This window comes from Gorilla gorilla, chromosome 11 (genome assembly GCF_029281585.2).
Source record: "Gorilla gorilla gorilla isolate KB3781 chromosome 11, NHGRI_mGorGor1-v2.1_pri, whole genome shotgun sequence".
Taxonomy (NCBI): domain Eukaryota; kingdom Metazoa; phylum Chordata; class Mammalia; order Primates; family Hominidae; genus Gorilla; species Gorilla gorilla.
This window is the reverse complement of record NC_073235.2, coordinates 138,730,023-138,757,634: the sequence shown is the minus strand read 5'-3', so window position 1 is coordinate 138,757,634 and position 27,612 is coordinate 138,730,023. Positions and strand designations below refer to the sequence as shown.

Sequence of the window (27,612 nt, the reverse complement as noted above, 5' to 3'; positions counted from 1 at the left end):
GAACTCAGATTGTGCCACTGCACCAGCTAGGGCAACAGAGTGAGACTCTGTCTCAAAAAACAAAAACAAAAACAATAAAAAACAAAAGCCAAAATTCTAGTAATTTGTGCATTCACTGCAGCCTGCAAATCAGGGCTTCCTGAGGCCCATGTGTCAGTAAACGGATTTGCACAGTGAGTGTCCCCTCCAGAGCCTGGGCAGGGTGGCCCTAGTGGGACAAGCAATGGAAGAAGGGTTTTCAGGACACATGGGCAAGCCATTACTGAGGGCACATCCCACTAAGGGCCACGAGTAGTGACTCTGATGTTGCTGACACATGCCGACCACAGTGCCACCCTGGCCATCAGACAGCTACTGCCTAGAATCTCAGCACAACAGCTGGGGACAAGCATAGTGACTTGTCATGTTTAATGATGCAAGGATTTTCCCATCTGATAAGGAAGCTGCTGGACAGAAGGAAGAACTCTGGAAGGCTTTGCTGAAAGCAGTGCTAGATGGTGGGTCCTAAGGCTTCATTTGCCCTGCAGCCCAACTGGGTGCCACAGAGCTCCACAACCCAGCAGGAGGCAGCTGTCAGAAGAGCCCCATTTTTAAAAGGATGATGGAGATGATCTGTTCTGGCAACAATGGGACCCCACTCGCTTGCCTTAGGAAACAGGATTTTGTTGTAAATATGCACATTTAAAAGTGTTCCTTTTTCTATGAGCTCTGCAGCCCCTGTGGGCCTCCCTTTCGATAATCACCCAACTGTCCACAGGCTGGCCGAACACTGTTCCTATTCCAGAGAGAGCCTGATGGAGTGTTAGCAACATGTCAGAAAAGGTTTCTAGGCTGCCTGCGAACAGAACATTTAGGGGAGCTTTCTTTGATGGCTGCTTCACAGCCAGATGAAAACCGCCCACGGGGCGAGTGTATTTCAGAAATAAAATGCATCCAGTCGAATGCAGAGTCACAAGCAGGCAGCAACAATAGGGGCCCGAGGAGCTGAAGACACCACGACCGACACTCCTAACTCAAAGCCAGTGGACGTGCCCCTGTGTGCGAATAAGTTATTGAACTTCCCTTGGCTTGGCAATTTCAAAACCACAAGTGGGAACGTCAGGAACAGAGCCTTTTCCAACACTGTGTTGAAACCCAGAGGTTTTGACGAAGCCCGTGATGAAGGCAGCACGTAAGCCTTCCGGCCTCCGACAAGCTGCTGTCTGTCTGTATCTGCCTCACCTCTCCAGCAGTATCAGTCAGGCTGATACTCCATGGAGCCTTTGCTTGGCCACTTACTTCCACTTCCTTTTTTTTATCAGTCATATATCGTGACCCTAACTTTAGTTTTTGGAAAGAAAACAATGAAAAAGTAACACAATCTCTCAAACATTTATTGAGTATCTACTATGGCTCCTCTGGAATATTACAGAACAGGTGATTATTCTTATTTTCATTTTATGTGTTTAGAAAGGTATAGTTTGGCAATTTAGAATGAAAACATATTCCTCTTTCTCAGTTCATTCCTTCCACACCCCCAAAGAATTCTCCCAGGAAGGGTGCGAGGCTCTTCCAGGTCTTTTCACGTGCTGTTTAAAGGATACCAGCAATCAGCTGGTGGGAGCTGATCCTGGGTCCCTCTGCAGCAGTGTGGGTTTAATTTTTGGAGGGCTCTTTCCATGCTCCTCAGCAGGGGTGCTGCTGGCATTTTGTTATTTATTTAGTTTTAAGACGGAGTCCCGCTCTGTTGTCCAGAATGGAGTGCAGTGGCACGATCTCAGCTCACTGCAACCTCCGCCTCCCAAGTTCAAGCGACTCTCCTGCCTCAGCCTCCTGAGTAGCTGGGATTACAGATGTGTGCCACTATGCCTGGCTAATTTTTGTATTTTTTTTTTAGTACAGACAGGGTTTCAACATGTTGGCCAGGCAGGTCTCAAACTCCCGACCTCAAGTGATCCACCCACCTCGGCCTCCCCAAAGTGCTGGGATTACAGGCGCGAGCCACCGCAGAGCAAATTTTCACGTGTAGGAGTGTCCTGGGCTTTAGCATCCGAGGCTGAAAGCTACTAGAGGCATTTGCAGCCGTAACTCCATGCTCCTAAGCCACGCTGTTGGCTTCTCTCAGGAGTCTCTGGGTGACGGGTTCACAGGCTAATTCTGGCTTGGTCCAAGTCACTGGGTTAATTATAGGCAAGTCACTTTTCCTGTCTGGGTGTCATCTTCTCTGATTTTAAACAGTTATCTCCTAATTTCATTAAGATGGCAAGGATCAGCATGAAGACACTGTGGCAGCTCTTCGAGGTCCTTGAGGAGAAACTTATAGGTAAGTCATCATGATTATGTATGTATCCTCCAGGGTCATTTGTATTAGATCATGTACATCAGAGATGCTTTTTATATGAGTGGGTCCCTAACATTGAGTGATGTGTGCTCCAGATAATGTTCATCTTCCAGACCCCTGGTTGATGAAATTTTGTATCAGTTATAAATGACATTTAATTATTTGAAGCTTTAATGGTGTTGTCACTGCTGTTCTCCCTTTCTGGGCCTCAAGTAATTCTGTGAAGAAGTCAGATCTCTGCAGCCAGGAGTGGCTTGCTTTGTCCCACTGGCCTTGGACAGTTTGCCTCTAAAGCCCAGTGACCCAGTCACAAAGCCAAGACTGCACAGGTGAGGCTGGGCCTCTGCTACACTGGGTGGCCAGCCTAGAAATCAATCAATTAATCTTGTTGAAATCACCAGCACAAACGTGTGCAACTTTTACCTTTCTTAACATGAAAATAATCTCGTCAAGATTTTACGACTGGAATTAACTTTTGTGTGTTTTGCTTGTTGTTTAAAGGCCTCATCATCCTCCCAATGGCCCAAGAAAGAAAACTAAACATCAACACGGATGCTTGTCTTTCCCACACCCCACATTCACTTTGGTTAAGAGCCACCATTCCTGGTGGCTCATGCCTGTAATCCCAGCACTTTGGGAGGTCGAGGCCAGTGGATCACTTGGGGTCAGGAGTTCAAGACCAGCTTGGCCAACACGGTGAAACCCCGTCTCTACTAAATATACAAAAATTAGCCAGGAGTGGTGGCAGGTACCTGTAATCCCAGGTGGGAGGCTGAGGCAGGAGAATCACTTGAACCTGGGAGGTGGAGGTTGCAGTGAGCTGAGATTGTGCCACTGCACTGTAGCCTGGGCAAAAGAGCAAGACTCCGGCTCAAAAAAAATAAAAGTCCTGAGTACAGCGGGGCGCAGTGCCTCACACCTGTAATCCCAGCGCTTTGGGAGGCCAAGGCAGGAGGATCACTGGAGGTCAGGATCCCTGCCTGGGCAACATAGTGAGACCCCCATCTCTTAAAAAAATAGCTGATGGCCAGGCACAGTGGCTCATACCTGTAATCCCAGCACTCTGGGAGGCCAAGGTGGGTGGATCATGAGGTCAGGAGTTCAAGACCAGCCTGGCCAAGATGGTGAAACCCCATCTCTACTAAAAATACAAACATTAGATGGGTAAGGTGGCAGGCGCCTGTAATCCCAGCTACTTGGGAGGCTGAGGCAGAGAATTTGATTGAACCCAGGAGGTGGACGTTGCAGTGAGCCAAGATTGCTCCACTGCACTCCAGCCTGGGTGACAGAGTGAGATTCCATCTCAAACAAACAAACAAACAAAAAAATAGCTGAGTGTGGAGGCATGTGGCTGTAGTCCCAGCTACCTGGGAGGCTGACTAGGTAGGACTGCTTGAGCCTGGGAGTCTGGGGTTGCAGTAGGCTATGATCATGCCACTGCATTCAAGCCTGTGTGATAGAGTGAGATTCTGTTTCTAAAAAAATACATGAAAATAAATGAAAAGTAACAACAACAACAACAACAACAACAACAACAACAACAACAACAAAATATGAGTCCTGAGTATGCTCCTAGAATCCCATATCAGCCTGACTCTGTCTCCCTCCCCTCCCCTCTGGCCATGGCTTCCTCTAGGGAGGTCAGATCTGGGGTGGGTTCTGGCCCGTCCTGCATTCACAGACTCAGGGAGACACAGGCCTGAGTTTCCTAGTCCGGCAAAAGGAAAGAATGGCATTGGTTTGCTGTGTGGATTCCAAGAGGCAGGGCTTGTCAAGTGCCTGGTCTCTCCCAGGGACTCCCAGTATCTGGTGGTGATGATCGCTGATTCAGACTCACTTGCTCCCCTGGACGTAGGCACCACCTTCCACCTGCTCTCGCCCCACTATGGGCCGTGCGCAGGGCAGGAATTTGGCTGCAGTGCACATCCTGCTCAGTGCTCTACTCCCCAGGCCTGAGGAGGGGCAGCCACGCCAGCCCTCGGCCCGCACCCAGGCCCCCACCACCCGGCACGCGTTCCTGTGCGCCTGCACCTTTGCTCCAGCTGCTCTTTGTGGAACGCCCTGGCTCATCTGTTTTCCTTTGGAAATTCCTTTTTTTTTTTTCAAAATTGACATAATTTATATACCATAAAATTCACACTTTAAAAGTGTACAACTCAGTGGTTTTTAGTATATTTGCAAGGATGTACAACCATCACTACTATGTAAATCCAGATCATTTTTGTTGTCTCCAAAAGAAGTTTTGTACTCATTAGGCAATCACTCCCTATACGCCATTGCCCCTCCCTCCCCTGCACCTGGCAAGCAGGAATCTACTTTGCATTACTATGGAGGTGCCTGTTTTGGCCATCAGACAGATGGAATGGTGCACGGTGTGGCCTTCTGTGTCTGCTTCCTTTCCTTTAGCATCACGTCTTCAAGGTTCACCCACGTTACAACCTGTATCCACACTTCACTCCTTCCCATGGCAGAATCACGTTCTGGTGTACGGACAGACCATGTTTTGTTCACCCATTCATCCACAGAGGGACACCTGGGTTACTTCCACTTTTTGGCTATTATGAATGATGTTGCTGTGAACACTCAGGTGTACATTTTTGTGTGGACAAGTGTTTTCATTTATCTTAGGTATAGACCTGGGGGAGGAATGGCTGGGTCATACGGTAACTCTAGGTTTAACTTTTCGAGGAAGTGCCAGACTATCTTCCCAAGTGGCTGCGCCAGCGTCTCCACGTTCCTCACCAACACTTGCCACGACCGTCCAGGAGCACGTGTGGTGGGGGCTCAAGGGTGATCTGCATTTCCCTAAAAAGTGATGACATTAGGCATCTTTTCATGTATTTACTGGCCATTTTTATATTTTCTGGAGAAATGTCTATTTAGAGTCTTAGCCCATTTTTATTTTTTACTTATTTTATTTTTCAGACGAGGTCTTGTTCTGTTATCCAGGCTAGAGTGGAGTGACGTGATAATGGCTCACTGCAACCTCAAACTCCTGGGCTCAAGAGGTCCTCCCACCTCAGCCTCCCAGGTAGCTGGGACTACAGGTGTGCCCCACTATGCCCAGCTGATTTTTAAAAGTTTTTGTAGAGGTGGGGTCTCACTATGTTGATCAGGCAGGTCTTGAGATGCTGGCCTCAAGTGATCCTCCTGCCTCAGCCTCCCCACATGCTGGGATTACAGGCATGAGCCTCCATGCCCAGCTCTTTGCCCATGTTTAAATTGGACAATCTACCTTCTATTGTTGAGTTTTAAGTATTCTTTTTTTTAATTTAAATTTTTATTTTTTTGAGATGGGGTCTCACTCTGTGGCCCAGGCTGGAGTGTAGTGGTGTGATCACGGCTCACTGCAGCCTTGACCTCCTAGGCTCAAGCAATCCTCCTGCCTCAGCCTCCTGAGTAGCTTACCTATGACCACAGGTGCACGTCACCATACGTGGCTAATGTTTTTTATTTTTTATAGAGATGGGGTATCCCTATGTTGTCCAGGCTGGTGTCACACTCCTGGGCTCCAGTGATCCTCCCACCTTGGCCTCCCAAAGTGCTAGGATTACAGGCATGAGCCATCATGCCCAGCTGTAACCGTTCTTTATATATTCTGGATACCAGATCCCTACTGGATATTTAATTTTCAAATGTTTTCACCCATTCTGTGCATTTTTACTTTTCTGACATTGCCCTTTGAAGCACTAAAATTTTTAATTTGGCTAATATTCAATTTATCTATTTTTTCTTTTATTGCTTGCACTTTAGGTATCATATCTAAGAAACCACTGCCTAATCTAAAGTCACAAAGATTTACCCCGTATTTTCTTCTAAAAGTTTTATAGTTTCAGTTTTTGCACTCAAGTCTTTGATCAATCTGGAATTAGTGTGTGTGTGTGTGTGTGTGTGTGTTCTGAGATGAAGTCTTGCTCTGTCACCCAGGCTGGAGTGCAGTGGTGCGATCTCAGCTCACTGCAACCTCCAACTCTTGGGTTCAAGTGATTATTCTACCTCAGCCTCCCAAGTAGCTGGCGTTACAGGTGCATGCCACCATGCCCAGCTAATTTTTCTATTTTTAGGAGAGACGGGGTTTCACCATGTTGGCCAGGCTGGTCTTGAACTCCTGACCTCAAGTATCCACCCGCCTCAGCCTCCCAAAGTGCTAGGATTACAGGTGTTGGAGTTAATTTTTATATATAGCATTAGATAAGAGTCTAACTTCATTCTTTCACAAGTGGATATCCAGTTGTCCCAGCACCACTTCCTAAAAAGACTATTCCTTCCCCATTGATGGGGAAGATGTCTTGGCATCTTTTTTGGAAATCAACTGACCACCGATGAAGGGGCTCATTTCTGGACTCTCGATTCCGCTTCATTGATGTATATGTCTATTTTTACACCAATATCACACAGGCTTGGATCACCATGGTTTTGCAGTAAATTCTGAAATCAGAAAGTGTGAGATCTCCAACTTCTTAATTCTTTTTTCAAGACCGTTTTGATATTTGACGGTCTCTTACTGTGCCATATGAATTTTAGGATAAGCTGTCAAATTTTTTGGGAAAAAAACAGGCAGATGAGATTATGAAAGTGATTTTGCCGACTCTGTACATCGATTTGAAGAGTACTGCCATATTCCAATCCATGAACATGATGTCTTTTCATTTATTTAGGTCTTCTTTAATTTCTTTCGATGATGCTTTGTAGCTTTCAGTGTACAGGTAATTTATTTCTAAGTATATTACTCTTTTTGATGCTATTTGTAAATGGAACTGTCCTTAATTTTGATTGTTCATTGCTAGTGTACAGAAAGAAATACAATAGAATTTTTTTTTTTTTTCGATACGGTCTTGTTATTTTGCCCAGGCTGGTCTTGAACTCCTAGCTTCAAGTAATCCTCCAGCCTCAGCCTCCCAAAACATTGGGATTTAAGGTATGAGCCACTGCACCTGGCCTTTTTGATTTTTTAAGAGTCAGAGTCTTGCTCTGTTCCCCGGGCTGGAAAGTGGTGGTGCGATTGTGACCCACTGCAGCCTTGAAATCCTGGGCTCAAGCAATCCTCCTGCCTGAGCCTCTTGAGTAGCTGGGACTACAGAACTGTGCCACCATGGCCAGCTAAGAGTTTTGCACATTGATCTTGTATCCTTCAATGTTGCTTAACTTGTTTCTTATGGGTTCCTTAGGATTTTCCACATAAAAGATTATGTCATCTGGAAATGGAGGTAGTTTTACTTCTTCTTTTCAAATCTGGATGCTTTTGGTTTCTTCTTCTTGCCTAATTCCCTGGCTTGAACCTCCAGTATAATGCTGAACAGATCTGGTGACATTCTTGTCTTGTTTGTGATCTTAGGGGAAAAGCCTGCAGTATTTCACCATAAAGTACAATGTTAGCTGTGGGTTTTTTAGAGATGTCCTTTATCAGGTTCAGCAAGTTTCCTTTTATTTCTAGTTTGCTGAGTGTTTGTTACCATGAAAGGGCACTGGGTTTTGCCAAATGTATTTTCTGCATCCCTTGAAAAGATTGTTTTCTTCTCTCTTTACTGTATTAATGTGGTATATCACATTGACTGATTTTTGCGTGTCGAACCAACCTTGCCTTCCTTGCATTCAATGCCACCTGATCACAGAGTCTAATCCTCTTGTAGATGCTCTCTGGCTGTAACATCTGCTGGGATATACTGGATATGCTAAGCCAGACAACAGTCTGGTAAAGGAAGAAAACAGAAGACCCGGGTCTCAAGAAGTGAGGAATGAAGTCCAGGGACTTGGATTAACACAGTGAGTTCACAGGCAAGATTGTGGACTTTGATTTTTACTACTTAGTGCAGACCAGAGTGTCTCAAACTTTAATGTGCACAAGAATTACCTAGAGACTTAAAACACACCACTGGACCCTACCCCCTAGGGATGCTGACTGGGTAGGCTTGGGTGGGGCTCAAGAATATACCTTTCCATGTGATACTGATGCTGCAATAAACCACTATATAGATACAAAGCAAAATAAACATGGGCCACATCTTCTATATCAGCAGGCCCTCCACAACCCCTGGGGAGGGCATGGACCACCTGTCCCTCTCACTGCTAGTATGCATGACCCAGGCCTCAAAGCTGATTGTATCTTCTGGATAAAAAGGAAGCCCAGGAAACTTCATAAATATTATTTTCTTTTAGCACTAACTCTACATAATTAAGTGGGTGGAAAAATGACTAGTCTCTTCTTAGAAATGAGGAATTACCCTGTTTTTAGAATTAAAATGGCAGAAGATGCTGGCCATGAAACCAGAACCAGGAACTCTATGTCCTGAGACATGGCTCCATATTGTACCATGCAGATAATAAATATGATTGTGAGGTCTCTGCAATACAGGCTTTACATTCCCAAAACGCAGGGTTGGGTCAGGGACATGAGCAGGATGTGGTTACGTGAAACACGGGCGGGGGGGGGGGGGGCTCTAATCCTGCACTTGTGTGGGTGGATCTCAACATTTTACAGTTCTCAGTGCTGTTTTTGTGGAAGCTCTTAGGATTAGCACTGATAGAAGAGAATTAAGACTTTAGAATCATGGCTGTGTGACTTAAAAGGTCGAGTTTTGGCCAGGCACAGTGGCTCATGCCTGTAATCCCAGCACTTTGGGGGGCCAAGGCAGGCAAATCACCTGAGGTCAGGAGTTTGAGACCAGCCTGGCTAACACGTTGAAACCCTGTCTCTACTAAAAATACAAAAATTAATTGGGTGTGGTGGCACGTGCCTGTAATCCCAGATACTCGGGAGGTTGAGGTAGGACAATCACTGGAACCTAGGAGGCAGAGGTTGCAGTGAGCCGAGATTGCACCACTGCACTCTAGCCTGGGCGACAGAGAGAGATGCCACCAAAAAAGTCAGGTTAGCTACATGAATGTAAACTAAAATGGAAGAGGCTTTATGATTACTCATATTACTATAAGTGAAGCTGCTGTAAAGTGGAAAGACACTGTAGTTACATAATATGTTTGCACTACTCATTTAGTAAGTTTGACACACGATGGCTACTGAGATAGAAACTGACCAGGGGCGAGTGGGAGGGGATGCTGCTCAACATGGCGGTTCTCCCAATGCCACTACTGACATGGATTTGGCAGAAAAGGAACAGGAGCAGCAGCAGGACTGCAGAGCGGCATCTGGAGTCAGATCCTGGTGACTGCAGTCTGACCTGCACTCCCATGTGACCCTGGCACACGTCTGGGAATGGGGATAATCCAAGCACACAGGGCGCTGTGCGCTCCGGCCATGTTTTTGTCTCCCTCCTCTTCATTAAGAAGAAGAAAGAGAAAAGTTCACTAGAAGACAGAGAGTCTCTGGCGCAAAATAAGCAAAACACCACTGAAAGACAGGGCCCTTTGGAAAATGCTTGACTGCTGGAGGAATCAAAATACAGGCCATATTTATTGGCCCATGTTATATAATTCAAGCCTAAAAAGGTTAATCTTCCCATTCCATTCCTTCATACACTCCCACAAGTAGACACAGGCTTGAACGTGGTCAGGGCACCTGGAAGCCAGTTGCTGCCTGCTGATGACTTGCCTTCTCATCTGCCAGGGGTAGTAAAAATTCTTAAGCATCAGAAACTCCTTAATTGTCACGATGGCCGTATTTCAGAACGTAAATGATAAGGATTTTCAACCCTAGACAGCTCTGTGGTAGCAAAGCCGGCTCCAAGCACACACTGGTTTCTTGCAGGATCAAACAAATAACTGGGGTTCCTGTGTGGCAGGCAGCATGATAAACCGAGAGCACCATTCTGTCTGTCTGGTTCAAAGGCAAATGTAAGTATAGTTATCCTTGAAAAAGCAGATCCCATTATACTTAACCTCATGGAGAATCTTCTTAGAATCACCTTTCTTATAATTAGAGCCAGTCTTTATGGAGAGCTTGCCCGAATTCCCACCAAGCTCCCTGGTGGAGGTTCACTAGATGCATTGCTCTATCTGTTGTCAACTGTAATCTGTAGGTATTATTTTAAAGGCAGTGTTAACGTACTTCTCATTTGTACATTTTCCTAATTGGCTTAATATTTATAGCAGAATATTTCTGATCCGGGCCCGGAGCTCTAGTAAACTGAAGCATATTTAGCAGTGTGCTAATGAGGACCATCCAGTCATGAAGGGTGGCTAAGTGAGTTATGGTTCTCTCAGTCTGATTCCAAGTTGGCTTGCTAAGAGAAGTTGCTAAAATATCTTAAGTAAAGGCTGAGGTCCCTGAGCAGCTGTTGCGTTTGCACAGCCGAGGATGTATAAACTTTATTGGTAGTAAATGTCACTCCTGCAAGCAGACGGTGTGCCTGCAAACCCACGGCTCCTCGGAGAAGGCTGCCACTGTCGTGGCTCGAGCAGGGCACAGTCCCTGCCTGGATGGGGAAACTGGGATGGTGGACCCGCTCTGCGGCTGGGGCCAGGGCATGCCCACTGACAAGCACGCTGCAGTGACAGAAATTCACTTTGAGTTGCAATTAGTGGTACTGTCATTTTCGGGGGCTCCTGCCACTTAATTAAGCCTGTCAAATAGAAAAACCACAGCGTTCACATGATAATTTATATTGGAAGAGACGAGGCTCACAGAGCACAGCGGCTTCCTCCACAAACAGAATTCTCCCTGAGAGCACTGAAAGAAACACATGAAAACAAGGCACATAAAACCACACACAAAAGTGTGCATGCGTGTACATGTAGGGGGGTCTGCACGGCGAAGAAGAAAGTTAAACTGTCCTTGCTATAATTGTTAACTCTGATCGCCGGAGTAGAAGACAGGCTGATTAAAACTCCAAACGAGCCCCCAGCTCCCTGAACCCTCTGCGTCCGGGATGATAGAATCAGAGGAGTTTATTCATACCATTAAGCCCCAGAGAACTTAATTGAAAGAAGAGCACAGCCCGGACCTTGACAAGCGGGAGGTCACAGTAATTGCTGCCGGACATATTTAACATTAAGATAATCAGGCCATTAATTACCCTTTGGATCATTAAATCAGCCAGTTGCAAAATGAAATTTCTGCCTCTATTACTCACTTGAGAGACCACAGGGGTGGCCTTTAATTTATCAGTGAGCTTGAGATACAAAGGCTGGGGCTGGGGGAGGGCAGCCGGGGAGGGGGCCCGGGCCCGGCAGTGGCGGCAGGGGCAGGGCATCAATCCGCCATGCTCGGTGATCGTGGCAAATTAACTAGGTAAGATAACCTCCGCTTCCAAAGGCAGGAGCTGGGGGTATGTAAATAGATGAGGGCAGACAGGGAGATCAGAGTCTGCACACCACTTAGCAGGATAATAAAGGAAATCATCCTTGATTATCAGTGCTAATTTGGACACTGCCGGTAGCTTGTTATGCGTGTTCTGAGTAGCATTTAATTAATTCAATTGCTTGTTAATGAGGAAAGTGACATGTGGGGAGCAGATGCCACCCAACTGCAGATGGACTCTGGTCATCGCGGCAAAGTCCTTTTTTTATTTTTTTTCTCCTTTCTCCCCCTTTTTTTAAGAAAGAAAATAGGAAAAGGTGTCAAGCATAGAGGAACACTCAAAAGAGACAAAACATTGACCTCAGCAGGCCAAGAACTGTTGAAAAATAATAAGATGAGACAATCCTGGGGCTGTGTGGGCAGTCGTGTTCCCTGAGGCCACATTTGGAACAGTGCATCTTTATGCCAGAAATTTGAGCCCGAGATTACTACATTGTGATCTTATGATCAAACCTAACAAGACAAAGACACAGCCAAGTGGTACTGCTTTTAATATCTCAGAGTTAGCTGTAGGGATCCAATTATTTTCAGTTTGGATACATTTCCCCTTTATCAATATCTCCATGTGCATAAATAAGATGAAAGTGGAGTTCCAGAATCAAAAAGAGACGGAACTCACATCACTGGGCAGACTTGTTCCATCTGGAAGTGTACGGCCAGTCTCTCCCACGCGGATTTCTGATGTCTGGCCCCAAATCTTCCTATCGAAGGCGACATCTTTTTATAGGTTAAAGACAAGAAGGGAGTTTAGGCACAGAGGTGAACTTACAAATAATGGGGGGAAGAAAAAGAAAAAGGATGCTAAAAAAAGGGAAAAGAATACGTACTAAATCAGCAAACTCGGTTCCCTTCCAAGTGGCATCAAAGAGGTAATGGGTGATTTCAGTTGCGCTTAGAGCGCCTCTCAAGAGCTGTTTCACGGAATTGAAAACACTATTCTCCACTTCCAGGTTCCTTTGATTTCCTGGCCCAAATCAGCAGGCTCCTAAGCCGCCAAGTAAACAGGCTACCTGCACTGAAATGCAAATAGCAGCGAGTCCCTGCAGGGCCTTGGGGGCCAAATGCTTTGACACCAGGACACAAAGATGGGGAGACGCAGTGCCACGCAGAGCGAGGCTTCTGCCAAGAGGAATGTGGCACCAGAGGGCTCTGCTCCATCCTGCTAGGAAATCACTTGCACTGCAGCCAATCCCAAATGTTTTTAAGTGCAATGGGGACAACAGTAAAGAACAATGGGCCAGGGCGCTGCCATGCAGCCCCGGAAACACTGCTGTACTGCGAGGGAGAGAGGATGTGCGTGGACGGGTTTACTGAGACAGCTTTGCTGCAAACGTCAAAGCCCCGGTTTCACTCACATGAGGAATTCCAAGGCCCCGAAGTAGCAAGAGCACCTGACATGTGTTCCATGATGATGAGTTCCCGCTTTCACTCAGTTACTCGTTCAATCATTCATTCATGCAGGAGACGTTCGCACGACTGTTTTAACATGTTCACCTCTGAGCTTATTACTCTTGCCTTTGAAAGGGTCACCAAGGAGCTTGGCAACTTCTTACAGTAACACCATGTACCTCTAACACTGGAACCCAGAGACCCACCTGGCTGGTGGCCCCCGGCCCAGCTGCTCAATGCCTTACAACACGCTATGTTATGGTACCGCACACACACACAAGCCGGGTGTTACGAAGTCCTGTCCTACACACAGCTGACGGCTCCCTTCTTAAACCCCTAAAACCTAGTTAGTTCTGTCCACTGTTACTACCTCACCACCACTTCAACATCCCCACTTAAAATCAATATTTTAAGTGTGTGCTTAAATGGTATCAATAGCAATTAAAGAGGGGAATTCTGATGCTACCCCAGATGTAGTTAATTGTTGTAGCATTGATCTGTTTTCTAACGCGCTTCTTTCTCCAACTTAAACCTCCATTACAGAGGGGGACAAAGGGCATCCTCTCCTGTCCTGCGACAATAAATTTAATATCGAATGCACTGGGAAAAAATGGCAGTTGTTGCAGAATCCATCCAAAAAGATTTTTTTTTTCTTCCTGGGAGTAATTAAAAGATGCTTTTCTTGACTAATGATTCCCCTGTTTAGGAATGGGAAGTCAATACTGCTTCAGCCGCCGTCAGCTTCCATTGATCATGATGCTGCTCAAGTTTGAACGGCAGTTCTCAGGGCGGCAGAGATTCACTGGAACCAATTATAAGCCGTCCGAAGCTGCCCTAATCAGGGGTGCAGGGACACAGCAGAGGCCGGCTGTCCAGGGCGCCTGCTGTCCTAACTGGCCGCACGAATAGGTGACTCCAGCGTGCGGCGGTCTCTTTGGAGGACGATCTGCTGTGTTCTACTTCCCCATGGTCTTGAATCTGTGTGTGTTTGGGGGTGGCGGCAGGCTGAACGACGCATTTCTAATTATATTCCACTGTCAGAATGAATCTTCTGCACAAGATGGAATGGACCAGAGCTCCTCGGGAAAACAGCTGGGCCCTTTTTCAAAGAATTACACCAAATATATTGCACTTGGCTTTTCCTTTGATAGAGATAAAAATTTATTAAAATATTTCTTTTTGGTATTACCTCAGGGCCACATTAAAAGAACCTTCCAGCTGTTTCTACTAACAATCGTAGGTTCTGCAGAGAGACCAGAAGGGGCGGAGTGGAGTGGGGCAGAGGGAGCGGGGCGGGGGGGGCTTCGAAAGGCAGAATCTTCTCACGTCATGGACAGAACGGCTTGCGGAGATTCCAGCCCCGACTTTCACTTTTCCATTTTCTATTGAGGGGACGTGCAGGAGGTGGTGAAGGTGGTGGGAGTCTGAATTTCTACTCTGTTATTGGGCTGGGTGTGTTTTGCTTTGGACAGTGTAGTTAAGGCTTCCCGCATACTCCACCAGGACCCTGGCCTTCCAGCTGGAAGGGACACAGACCTTGCTGGCTGCCTTTAGTCCTCTTGGGAACAGGTGGGACAGACAGAACCCATGAACAGACAAACCCTTCCCCTCTCCCCTGCCCCCAGGGTCACTTTTAAGGTGCCAGCCCTGGCTCAGAGGCCCTTCCTGCTTCTGCTCTTTGGGCCTCCCCCATTCCTGCTCCTCCTCATTCATGGGAGGCTCCCGTCCACGGTGCTGTACTTGCCGACAGGCACACCTCCCCACGGGCCGGGCCGAGCCTGCATCCACGGAGGCCACTCCCACCCTCCAGCCCGCCTTCCCACCTGGTCCCCTGGCCCTGGCCCTGGGAATCACCCCCTATTTCAGAGTCCAGCTCAGATGCCATTTCTCCAGTGACACTTCCCAGAATGCACCTACTGCCAGCACCCTCCCGAGCCCTGGCATCCTCAGGCAGCCCTGAGAGCCTTCACCAATCACCAGGGAACTGCAATCATCACTCACCGTTGCTTTTCTACGAGAAAGTGTGCAATGATTATTTGCTGATTTTCATTGAAAACAAAACTCCCCAGGAAAATTACTACAGGCACAAAGAAACATTCAATTCTCGTATGTGTTTATCTTCTTAGGTGCAAAGGGAACTTAGAAATTCCACAGTTACCTTCAGCAACAGCACAGAACCACATCACCAACACCACAGTCTTGGAGAGGAATTACAGCTCGGCCTGCTCTTTAGGAAAGCCGGTGTGACTAAAGAAAAGATGGGACTTGACGGCAACCACTGCAGTTGTGAGTAAGCAAGTCTCTGCAATAGGTCTCTAAAATATGATGATGTGATGTATGTAACACTGGAAAAAAGACGGGGCTCTACACTCAAGAACTTAATTCAAGGATGCAAATTAGAACTACAAAATACCTGTGCACACACAATCTTCATTTATGAATGAAGATGAAATTATAAAATATTTATCAGGTAAAACATGAACCCATATCTTTGCTTCTAATAATTCCAAATGGTTTCTAAATTTTAATGGATGGATAAACAAACTTTTCTAATAATTCATGATATTAAAAATAGTGAATGTGCTTCTTTTACATATAAACAGCAAGATGCATAGATTTTTCCAGCTTATTTCAATGTTTTCTGCATTCATATATTAAGCTCAATCTAATTTCCAATCATTTTTCATTTTCAGACCCAAGTTTCCTCCAATGTTATCATTATCTGTGAAAACATAGATATTAAAACATGAATTCATCTTTGAAGCATGTTCACAGTTGAGGACCCAGCTGATTTCTATGGTAGCATTAAACAAATCAAGAAAAATAATTTTTAAAGTCATAATTTCTTCGGTTTGTAAGAAACTTACCCCTGTCTACACTATAGAGCATAACTCATAAAGAGGTCGCGTATCAAAACCATGCAATTTTAAACAAATATGTTCTTTGCAGCTTTCCTGTCCTCCCCACTACCACAGAATCCCTCATACGGAGAGCCAGATGAGTAACACACCAGCTTCATTCTCTCCAGTGAGCCAAAGGTGGCACCACAAATTCATTTTTCAGTGTTAATGAACTGAAGTCCACCAACCCTTCTCACGTTCTTACTGCTCTGCAGTAGAAACCGGTTTCTGTGGCGTAACCACAGATTACCACTTGAACTTTCATTTTATCTGATCAGCAGCAAAACAAATCAGAGGAACCTAAAAAGTACCAGTGATGGGAGACCTCTCCTCTCCCTTCATCTCTTCAGACACCTGAGAGGCAAACACGGACAGCAAACCTCAACCTCCTACTTCCTATTGTGGGTGAAAATGAGCAACCCTGGAAGCCACTTGCTTTAGACAAGTACGGAGATGAAATGCTCTATTCTGCCTCCATGCCATACGCCTTCTCAGAAGACACTCCATTTTATCACCCCTTAGGAACATTAAATATGCATGTGTACTCAAAAACGGTTTATAACAGCTGTAAATGAAAAATGAGAAACTAAATGGCCTCAAAATAAATGCGTTTTTTACACTGGATAACAATTAACATTAATGAGGAGTTACATCATACATTATGCTGAACTTGGTTGACTAAATGTGTTGAGATATATTTTAGAAAATAAAATAGATTTTGTTACCATAAAAATAACTTTTGTGTGATGGTGTGGGGGGGGGGATTGACAGAGCAGATGCTTATCAAAACTATAAGAATAACAAAATTAAAGGATCAAAAATTCATAATTAGTGTTAACGGCACAGCTTATGCCTATTAGAAATGTATTCATTAAAGTAATATATTCATAAGGTTAGAAGCTTAATACATTTCTAAGAGGAGGAGAGAAATCCCCAGGCCTAAAAACAAACATAAAAAATTAAGGAGTGTGAATTATCCCCGTCTGCTTAAGACCAATTTTAAACACAGACATTCCTATGCTGGATGAATCGGAATTCCCGAATTCCTACAGGTTATCAGGGCCTTCCCAACTGTGGCTGTCATTATGATCACTTCCAGTTGCCTAACTGTTGGCAAACGTGTCGGGAGCCAGGCATCTCCCAAAGTTCCTACCTTGTGGAGTCTACCGAGGGTTTCGTCCGCCCCTGGCTGCTCTCTTCCCAGACGCTGTTGGCTAGCTCGTTCCCGATGGATGACATCACCTTGATGAGCTCGATTGGCCAGTCATCCAGGTCCAGAGATCGGACCCGGGAAAGGTGGGTGCCAAGATTCCGGTGGATCCCTGAGCACTCGATGCACATGAGGGCTCCCAAGTTCAAACTGGCCCAGTTGGGATCTATGGGAAGAGGAACAGAATGCTAAATGCAATCAGACCATCATGTATCATTCCAACCGTTCTTAGAAACACAAGGCGACGAATCAGGCAAACTTCACAACGACAGAACCACATCCATGGCTAGAAAAAATGCTCCCTAGCCAGTGCTCAGTCCTGTTTCAGGTGTCCCAAATGACTGGCAGTTGGTAGTAGCTTCAGAACACATTTGGCGGAAGCCAAAGCCTTGGAATTTCCCGCACAATAAATAATTGACAGCGTTGGTTTGGATAGAAAAGATGCACTTTCTCATATGTCACAGCAGCATTCACCTTGAGAGGGCTGACCTGTGTGGGAAAAAACATGTGTGACTCGGCATCCACTGTGGACAGCTGCTGCTGAGAGGGAAGGAGAAGTGGTGCTGAGGGGCAGCTGGGTGACACCGTGACTCTGGTCATTCCTTCATTGCTACCTCTGCAGCCACTGGCACATCAAAGTTTCCAGTAGGTACACAATGGGCATGCTTGCAAATTTCAAAGATGAGAGAGAGGTACACTACAGTGAAAAAATATCGTTTTCAGTGATCTTATTTAACTATAGCCACTGAAGCAACTGCACTGCAGGCAAGTTGGTGGGCAGGGCCCTTTGGTGAGGTTATCACGCAGCGCAACCAATGCTGACTTGCAGAATGAATGGTGACAGGCTTTGGGCTGTGAAACTAGACCAAGGACTAGTGCAAGGATTGTGCAGGACAAGAAATGGATTCAGACAGCAGCACTGGGACCCCAGAACTGGAGCACTCCCTGCGTGAAACTGGCTGGCATCATCAGAAGACCAAGAACTCAGGCCCGGGTTGACTTCACGCTAGAATCTACAGCTGATGTGCAGAGATAGGGTTGACTTTGATAGTCACTGGCTTTCACCACTGTTAAGTAGATACGGCTTACTCACCTGGGAATAGGCAATGCTTACTCTGGGCACACTTGAAGAGTCAACAAAAGACCAAGTAGCTTAGGTCACATTTGACTCACTGGGGAGACATCCTTTGTTTTATAAATGGCAAGTAACCAGCAATAGCGTTACGCCAGTTGATCAGAAATCAGAAAGCCAGTCCTTTATTTAACATCTACTACATATGCAAGAAGGCAGTGATAGATACCACAAGAAATGTGAGAAGAGGCTGGGTATGGTGGTGGCTCATGCCTGTAATCCCAGCACTTTGGGAGGCTGAGATGGGAGGATCACCTGAGGTCAGGAGTTCGAAACCAGCATGACCAACATGGTGAAACCCTGTCTCTACTAAAATTACAAAAAAATTAGTTGGGTATGGTGGAGGGCACCTGTAATCCCAGCTCCTTGAGAGGCTGAGGCAGGAGAATCGCTTGAACTCAGGAGGCAGAGGTTGCAGTGAGCGGAGATCCTGCCACTGCACTCCAGCCTGGGTGACAAAGTGAGACTCCTCAAAAAAAAAAAAAAAAAAAGAAATGTGAGAAGGAGGTCTGTGACCTCAGAGAGGTTCTGACTGGGAAGGGGAAACCTATGCATCAAATGAAAAAAACCCAAGCAGAAGAGAACAGAGAAATGCAGAGACTCAACGCTGAAAAGCGCAGTCAGAACCAATGCACAGGTGGCACGAGAAGGAAGAGGGCAGCGGGGACACAGAGGAGGCCCTGGCTTGGGGCTGTGGAGGGTGGAGGCATGGCACACAGCTGGCGTGGACCCCTCCTCGCCTGTGCCTCTCCCTTTGTGTCTGCACAGCCCACCTCCCCACTGGCCCCCTCTGCTTCTGCACCTCCGGATCACTGACAACCAGGTCTCTACCTCCTGACCATGGACGCAGCACAACCAAAGTCACCAGCCCGTTCCAGGGCGAAACCCAAAAGACCCCCGTGGCCACCGTTTCACTCGGCCTCCTGTGGGCTGGCCACTGCCCCACGCCTCCTCACAACACTGAGTACTACTTTTTTTTTTGAGATAGGGTCTCTTGTGGTGGCACAATCACTGCTCACTGCAGCCTCAAACTCCTAGGCTCCAGTGATCCTCCTGCCTCAGCTTCTCGAGTAGCTGGGACTACAGGTGCACATCACCATGCCTGGCTAACTTCTTACATTTTTTGCACAGATGGGGTCTTGCTATGTTGCCCAGGCTGGTCTTCAACCACTGCGCTCAAGCAATCCTCCTGCCTGGGCCTCCCAAAGTGTTGGGATTACAGGCACGAGCCCCTGTGCTGGGCCAGTGCTAACTTCTGATACCTTTTTGGTCAACAACCTCTCTGGAGTTTTTCCCCACTTTCCTGGTTGCTCCGTTGTGATCTCTTTCCCAGCTCTTCCTCCCTGACCTCAGGGCTCCTGTGGGGTCATCTCTTCTGACTCTGTAGTCTCTTTCAGGCCAACCCAACCCACACTTCAATCACCACTCAAGCACTAACACCTCTTCCTGGCTCCCGAATTATTATATATGCAACGACCACGTACATTTCAGTTGGGAGAATCTCCTAGTCAACATCCACTCTGCAAATGCATTCTTCTGCCAGGTCCCTCCTGTCCCAGCTATTCAAGCTGGGACCCCAGGGGTCCACCTTAATTCTTCCATCATTCCCACAGCCAATCACAAGGTTCTCAACCTCTCATAAGTCCAACCCTTTCTTCTTGAACTTACTGCTCCCATGGGCGTCCTCACCAGCATCGCAACTGGGGTGCAAGGGGCTCCTGTCTGCGGCCTCGCCCGTCACTTCCCTGCAGACCTCTTCACACAGCAGCCAGGGCCCCACTGAACACGGCATCTCTGATCATGTCACACCACCGCTCAAAACCCAGCACCTCTCCTGCTCCCTTATGTCTCAGCATCCAGCCCATCACCAAGCGCTGTGGGGAATGCTCTGACACACTGTCTCCACTCACATCTGGATCCCCATAGCCACTTGCCTAAACTCTTACCAGAACCTCTGATTTGGTTCCTATGCCCACCCCACCGCCCTCCATGCCGCTGTGGGTTGCAGATACAGAAGCCACTCATGCTGGCCCCTCGTTCAGACCTTGGTGCACCCCCTCCTACCTCCCCCCAGCAGCTCCCAGGCTGTCAGGTCCAGATCTGAAGGACGACATTCATGCGTGGGACACATTCCTGTGCCGGACTCCGAATTCTCTGAAACCCAAAATGTTGCAGGGGGCGGGGGTACAGGGTTCCAGGGCCCCATGCTCACCACCCTCTGCTTAGAAACAGGTAAGGCTGGGGCTGACTGAGGGGAGAACCTTGCCTCCACTCCAGCAGAGAACGACTCATCAGCAAGGGTTGGTATCTAAGCATCACCACTGCAATTTCCTTGAAAGATGCCTTAAGGCCCAACTGGGACACTTCGCTGTGTCTCGGCCTGGGTGGAGAACCTCGGCCTGTGGCTGATCCCAGCCTCCTGGCACGGACTCAGACCTCTGCACTGTCTCCTGCCCCCCCACCTGGCTTCAGGCCCCGCTGGTCCCACAGCCCCAGGGTGGCCCTGCCTGCTCTCCAGGCCCTCACACCTGTGTGCGTGCCACCTGCTAGCACTGCCTTTCCACCTTTGTCCTCTGCAAGCCTCTTGCTCTCTGGGCCTCAGCTCCCCTCCAGAGAAATGAGGCTAATAATTTCCCATCCTCAAGGGGCTGTCAGAAGGATTAAAAGCTACAAGGCACTTAGAGCAGTGACTGCCCCACGGGAAGTACAGTGTTAGGTGTTGGCTGTAATTACATCTGTTCCTTCACGTATTCAACCAATATTAACACACTGGCTTCTGGGGATACAGCAGTGAACAAAACGGATAAAAATCCCTGCCCATAGAAATGTAGGATGTAGATTCTATGGGGACAGACCAACCAGGAAAAAATAAAAAAAACTAGGCCCAGCACAGTGGCTCCCGCCTATAATCCCAGCACTTTGGGAGGTCAATGGGGGAGGATCGCTGAAAGCCAGGAGTTTAAGACCAGCCTGGGCAGCATAGTGAGACTACCTCTCTAAAAAAAATTTAAAAAATCAGGTCGGCGTGGTGGCACGCACATGTAGTCACAGCTGCTCAGGAGTCTGAGGTGGGAGGATTGCTGGAGCCTAAGAGTTCAAGGCTGCAGTGAGCCATGATTGCACCGCTGCAATCATGGACAGGCCCCGAGAGGCAGCTTACCCTTTCTGCTGCACTCCATCCTGGGCTATAGGGCGAGACCCCATCTCAACCCGCCCCTGCCCCCGCCCAAACCAGAAAAGAGCTAAGAAAATTCGAGGATACACCAGAGCCAGGAAGCCCCCAGGGCAGAACAGCAGGGAGTAGGGATGTGTGTGTGTGTGTGTGTGTGATTTCAAACCTGGAGGTCAGGGAAGGACTAAGAGGCGACAATGGGAAGGAGACCCGACGTTGCGGGATCGGAGGTTCTATTTGTGGGCCAAGCTGAAGATGAGAGCCTGGATGTGCTCCTACTGTAGGTTGTGGTGAGCTGGTAGTGGTGGGTGCCAGTCCCCTCTTGTGTGCAGGCCTGGGGTTCACAAAGGGAAATAAGGCAGGATTCTAGACATGAGAAAGGCCCAGGAGAGAGGGGCACCTGTGAGGTCCACGCAGCAGGGTGGGAGGGACCAGCGCACGGCCAGCTCCAACCAGGGCTTCATGGGCGACATGGATGGGCAGACAGCAGCAGAAACGGTGGGCTGCCTCTCAGGGCCTGTCCATGAAGGTCAGACCTGCTGGTGAGAGCCACTGAGGGTCCCAAGCCCTAGGATGCTCAGGGGCCCTCAGGTGTGGACTTTCCTTGGCATGTTCCTGGCAGAAGGCAGGCAACAGGCACCCTAAACAAAGGCCCCACTGTCCGATGGGCCTGGGACATGCTGGGTTGGGCCATGCTGAACAGGTATCTTCAGAGCAGTAATCCCCGGAAGCACAGGTGTCTGAAGGCTGCAACTTCCTGGGAGTTGGATGTTGTTAACAGTTTCCCAAATTCACTGGCTTTCAGAATCCCTTTATAGACAGGCACCCCCAAAGCTCCAGAAGCTCAGCGTCCACTCTGGAAACAGTGCTCTGGGATGTGCCCAGTGAGCAGACAAGAGGGGGCTCCTGGCGGTCTAGAGCATTCTCTGCAAGAACTGGGGATCAGGGAGCTGTTACCACAATTCCAAATTCCCTGCTGCATGAAAATCCCCAAGCCTCAAAAGACCCTACCACTCAGACACAACTGGTGCTAACCTTCCAGAGTGCAGCCTTACAGATCTTTCCCCTCTAAATAACTGTAAATACTCGTTAGGTTCATCTAGACTCATTGTCATACCCCTTTTTCATTTTACAACACATTATGAAGTTTCTTTATCTCAATTAAGCACCCCCTCCCCCGCTTTTTTTTTTCCCTTGAGACGAAGTCTCACTCTGTTGCCCAGGATGGAGTGCAATGATGTGATCTTGGCTCACTGCAAACTCCGCCTCTTGAGTTCAAGTGATTCTCCTGCCTCAGCCTCCCAAGTAGCCGGGATTACAGGCATGTGCCACCATGCCTGGCTAATTTTTGTATTTTTAGTAGAGATGGGGTTTCACCACGTTGGCCAGGCTGGTCTCGAACTCTTGATCTCAGGTGATCCGCCCACCTCGGCCTCCCAAAGTGCTGGGATTACAGGCGTGAGCCACCGTGCCCAGGCTCAATTAAGTCTTTTTCCATGATTTTTAAAGGTAGCAAAGACAGGACATCACCATGAACTGCTCTTCAATTGTTAAGACATTTGGGATGCTTCTGATTTTCTGCCATATAAAGCACTGTGATGAACATCTGGAAAGACAGATCTCTGTGCCCACCTTACTCAATCCCATTGGTTTAGTTCCTGGAGTATACAGCTGGAGTCAAGGGCATCCACTCTTCAAAAGCTTTTTAAATACATTGTCGAAAGGCCCCATGGAGGTGTTTACAGTTCATCATCAGTGTGGGCACTGTACCTATCCCAGTACTTTCACCAAAATTGGGTATTTTTACTGAACAAATCCTTGCCAATGTGCTACATCTTCTAAGCCTTTCCATTCTTGAGAAAACAGAGCAGGCTGGACAACAGATGGGTTTGAATCCTGCTATGGGACTTGCTATTTCTGTGACCTCAGACAAATGACTTGACCCTTCAGGCTCCTCAATTCCTCCCCTTTAAGTGGGGCCCACAGGGGCAGCAACTACTAGGGTTGCAGAATGAAAAGACATGCGAGGGTTTGGCACCAGGCTGACACAGACCACACATTTAGCAAATGCGTGCTTGGTATCGCCTCTTTCTCCTGAATTGTCAAACTCTGCCTTTTCCCTTTGTCCCTGTCCATCTGCTCAGGTGGGCTTGCTCAGAAAAAACTGGCCCACACCTCCCCTGCACTGGCCTCCCTTTCCCACCCCCCATCCGCACTCACATGCACAAGCTCATCTCAGACAGGACCTGCGACCTCCGATTTGCCAGGCATCACGGTCCCTGCAAGCCACGGATGGCTTTCCTTTTAAAGCGACCTTCAGACGCACGGTGGAAACAACTGCAGGCATTTTCCTTAATGGATGTTCTAATATTTCTCAGATTCGTGCTTTTAAAAAAGCTCTTACTTTTAAAACTTTTTGATAGAAACACACTTCAAATAACTGCTTCTCTCTTCGAACTTCATTTCACCACACATTTGAAAGTAAAACTTAAACATTCAAACATAAGGAGGTACTTTAAAGAAGAACCTCAACATACCTGGAGAAGAACCCCTTCTCTCACCCGCAGGACAGGCTTCCAGAGAGGCCACAGACAGACTTTTGATCTCTCCCCTGCCTGCTATGCTGCTGAGTGGACTCTTGGAGGGGGCGCTTCCTTTCCCTTTTGTCTGGAGCAGTCCTGGGCTCCTGTCTCCCTTCCCGGCCGAGCCGACCCTGGCTGGCCTCCTCCCTGCTTTGCCTCTATTCCAGTATGTTCAAAATGGTCTGGCCAGATCCATCTCCCCAAGTGGAGCTCAGGGTCCATCTCCTTCCTGCTCTAAAACTCCAATGATGTCCCTCTGCTTACAAATGAAGAACAAAGCTGGAAAAAGTTTCACTTGGCACTCACACTCCAACTAGCTTCTACCGGTTTTCCAGCCCCAAAAGCACCTCTAATCCTACAACCACCCAGAGAAGCTCTCCTCAAGCCACTCCCTTTGCTCACAATGATTCCTTCGGCCCCTTCCCTGTACAAACCCTGCCCATCTCCAGAGCCCTACTGACACGACAGCTCCTGCATGGGTGGCAAGACCGCTGCATGCCCCTGATGGCTCTCCCCGGCGCTTAGCTCCATGGTCAGCAGGTTGGTGCCTTGTCCAGTGCGTTTCAGGCTTCAGGATGGCAGGACCCACCACGCCATGCACGTTTGACTCCTGGGCAGCACCCAGCCTGGTACCAGCACCTCTTACCTTGTTTGAACTGAACTTCCTTCTCTTCAAAACACTACTTAACAAAAAAAATCTGAATGGAAGAAATTTACTGAATGTCTCCAATACTGTCTCTGGGCTGGGACTGCAACCATGAAAATAAGTCCCTACTCTCAAGATTATGAACAACAAAATGACTTTTTCAAAGGGAAAGTAATAGTATGGATTAGACAACGGAAATCATGAAATAAAACTGGGGTACTCGATGGCACAAAGCAGTAATTACAACTTCTATCAGTTCAATCAGAGGCTTTAGTGGGTAATGGATTTAAGACCAAAAAAAAACAAAGACATCATTTGATGGCAAAACCCAGAACATATGATTGTGAATTTAAAAAAACAATACCCAAGAATCTCTAGGCAGGAATGAACCAATTATATTCTATTTTTATGAAAAAAAAAAAAAATCAACAAGTGATCACTGATTAAGCAAAAAGTAAGCCAGCTGCCACGCCAAGTTCATTTTTAATTTTTTGTAGAGACGGGTTCTCCCTGTGTTGCCCAGGCTCGTCTTGAATTCCTGGGCTTCCTAGATTTGGCACAGGCTGTGGGTGTGGGGTTGAATCCTTTGCACCTCAGGTATGACTGCTGCTCATCCGATGCCTAAGGCAAGGAAAGACTCACAGAAACGCACCCTGCAGCCAGGGGTGAGGCTTGTGTGGAAGGCACTCTGTTAAGGTAAAATCCAAACAAAATATCTGTTTCCTAAAAGCAGTTAACTCTTATCTGCCAAACAGGACAGATGTGAGTCCCCTGCAACCCGGGCCTAGTGGGACCATGTGGTCTCCAGCTACACAGCGCCAGCCCCTGCTACCACCGCACACACTTACTCTGGGTCTCGCAGTCCACACAGTGGGAGTTCCCGCGCATGTTCCGGATCGACTGCAGGGCCATGGCCTCGCTCTGGCTCGTCAGCCGGGACTGGGCACGGAGGAAGACACAAATACAAGGTGTAAGCAACCCGGGAGAAATGCACATCACTGATAACGTCAGGGAAAGATCAAACAGATTGGGAGCAAATGTAGGACGAGGGTAATTTCTAAACAATCGCTCCTGTTTTGATGTCTTTGGGAAAGAGCATAACTGAAGAAGAAATCATCATGCATGGGGTGGGGGGAGGGAGGAAATGTCACATTTTAACTCATCAGCTGAGACGGACTCTGCCAGAAATGAGCAAAGAGGAGAGTTCTGGATCATCTGTGAATAAGCATGGACCATGGTAACCTGGAGAAGGTAAATGGGTAACCTTCTGGGCAGTAGCCACATGTCTACTTGGTAAGAAGAATGAGAAAGAAATAATCCGTTTATAAGCCCAGGGTTAGGGCTTCCTCAGCAATGTGAGACATAGCTCATGGTTCCTTCTCAGAAAACCCCATCCATACCACACGTCACCCTGGGAGATGCACATGTCATCTGAAGACCCTCGGCTGCCACAGTGACAAAGCCACTTGCCAGAGTGGGGGCAGGGAGAAACACGAGTATAGCTGGGAGTGCTGATTCTTAACCTTACACTTGATGGCTTGCTTTATTTTTATTTATTTATTTACTATTATTATTTTTTGAGCCAGTGTCTCGCTCTGTGGCTGAGGCTGGGGTGCAGTGGTGTGATCATAGCTCACTGCAGCCTTGAGCTCCTGGGCTCAAGCGATCCTCCTGCCTCAGCCTCCTATAGTGTTGAGACTACAGGTGTGAGCCACCACACCTGGCTCTATGGTCTTCTTCAAAAAGGATTTAAAAACATACATGCTCATTGCAGCAAGTTTAGAAAATACAGAGGGGGGAAAAAGAACATAAAATTAATAAACAATGATACGGCCATCCACAGTTAAGCATTATTAACATTTTGATGTCTGTTCTTTTAGCCTGTTGTTTAAGCACATCTAGATACACATATGTACTTTAAAAAGCCAGCGTAATACATATTGCTGCATAGAAACCTGCCCTTTCCAGCCTAACAAAACTTGTTCATTGCTGACTGCTGTCACATACTCTCTGACATCATCATTTTAAATGGCTGCATAGCATTCCACTTAGTGAAGACCTACTTATCAAGTTCTCTTTGATGGACATTTAAGTTGCTTCCAATTTTTCTCTATCATAAACGATGCTGTAAGAACATATGATTGCTAAGTCTTGGTACACACTCATGATTATTTACTAAGAATAGATTCCTGGAAGTAGAAGTTCTAAGTGAAAGGATATGTACTGGATATGTACCTTTTTCCCCACCTAGAGAGAGGGTCTTGCTCTGTTGCCCAGGCTGGAGTAGTGCAATCATAGCTCACTGCAGCCTCCATCTCCTGGGCTCAAGTGGTCCTCCCACCTCAGCCTCCTGAGTAGCTGGAACTACAGGTGTGAACCATGCACCTGGCTATTTAAAAATTTTTTCGTAGAGACAATGGTCTCCCTATGTTGGCCAGGCTGGTCTCGAACTCCTTGCCTCAAGTGATCCTCCCACCTTAGCCTCCCAAAGCACTAGGAGTACAGGCGTGAACCATCGTGTCTGGCTGATATGTAGAGTTTTTGAGGCTTATTTATTAAGTATGCATTTAATATTACGGTTAAAGCAACAATTGATCAATTTCAGAAGACAGTTACAGTAAGCTTGATTTTTGTGTAAGAATTCTTCATAAATTGAAACATCTCATCAAATTGATGTGAAATAATATATTACTTGCTACATAATAAATTATAATGTATTAATCACTACTGTCTAATTAGCATCATGGGTTATTGAATTTTAATTCCCTTTGGTTAGATACCCAAGTATTCAAAACATGTTTAAACAGTTTACACTGGCATCTGGAATCCAAGTGTGTGATCACACACACACACACATACAAAGGGATGTGCCTCTGTCTCTCCGTGTACCTGTATCATTTCTGCGGTTGGTTGGCCTGTCTGTCTAGCTATGCCTATACCTGTATCAGCTCTCAATTATCCACTGGCAGGTAAAATACTATAAAGCTGGTGGTCAACTGGGCCTGTAT

At 47.1% G+C, this 27,612-nt stretch overlaps 1 protein-coding gene across 12 annotated transcripts in view; it reads right to left on the bottom strand.

The window, feature by feature from the left end:
- The window catches only part of AGAP1 (ArfGAP with GTPase domain, ankyrin repeat and PH domain 1), a 636,895-nt gene that overhangs the window by 65,449 nt on the left and 543,834 nt on the right, over nt 1–27,612 (bottom strand). For all 12 annotated transcript variants that reach the window (XM_019022384.4, XM_019022385.3, XM_004033402.4 and 9 more), the window contains 2 exons: nt 25,453–25,543; nt 17,016–17,238 (listed from right to left, as the gene is read on the bottom strand). In XM_019022384.4, the coding sequence (XP_018877929.1) occupies nt 17,016–17,238; nt 25,453–25,543 (314 nt within the window). The remainder of the gene's footprint in view (nt 1–17,015; nt 17,239–25,452; nt 25,544–27,612) is intronic.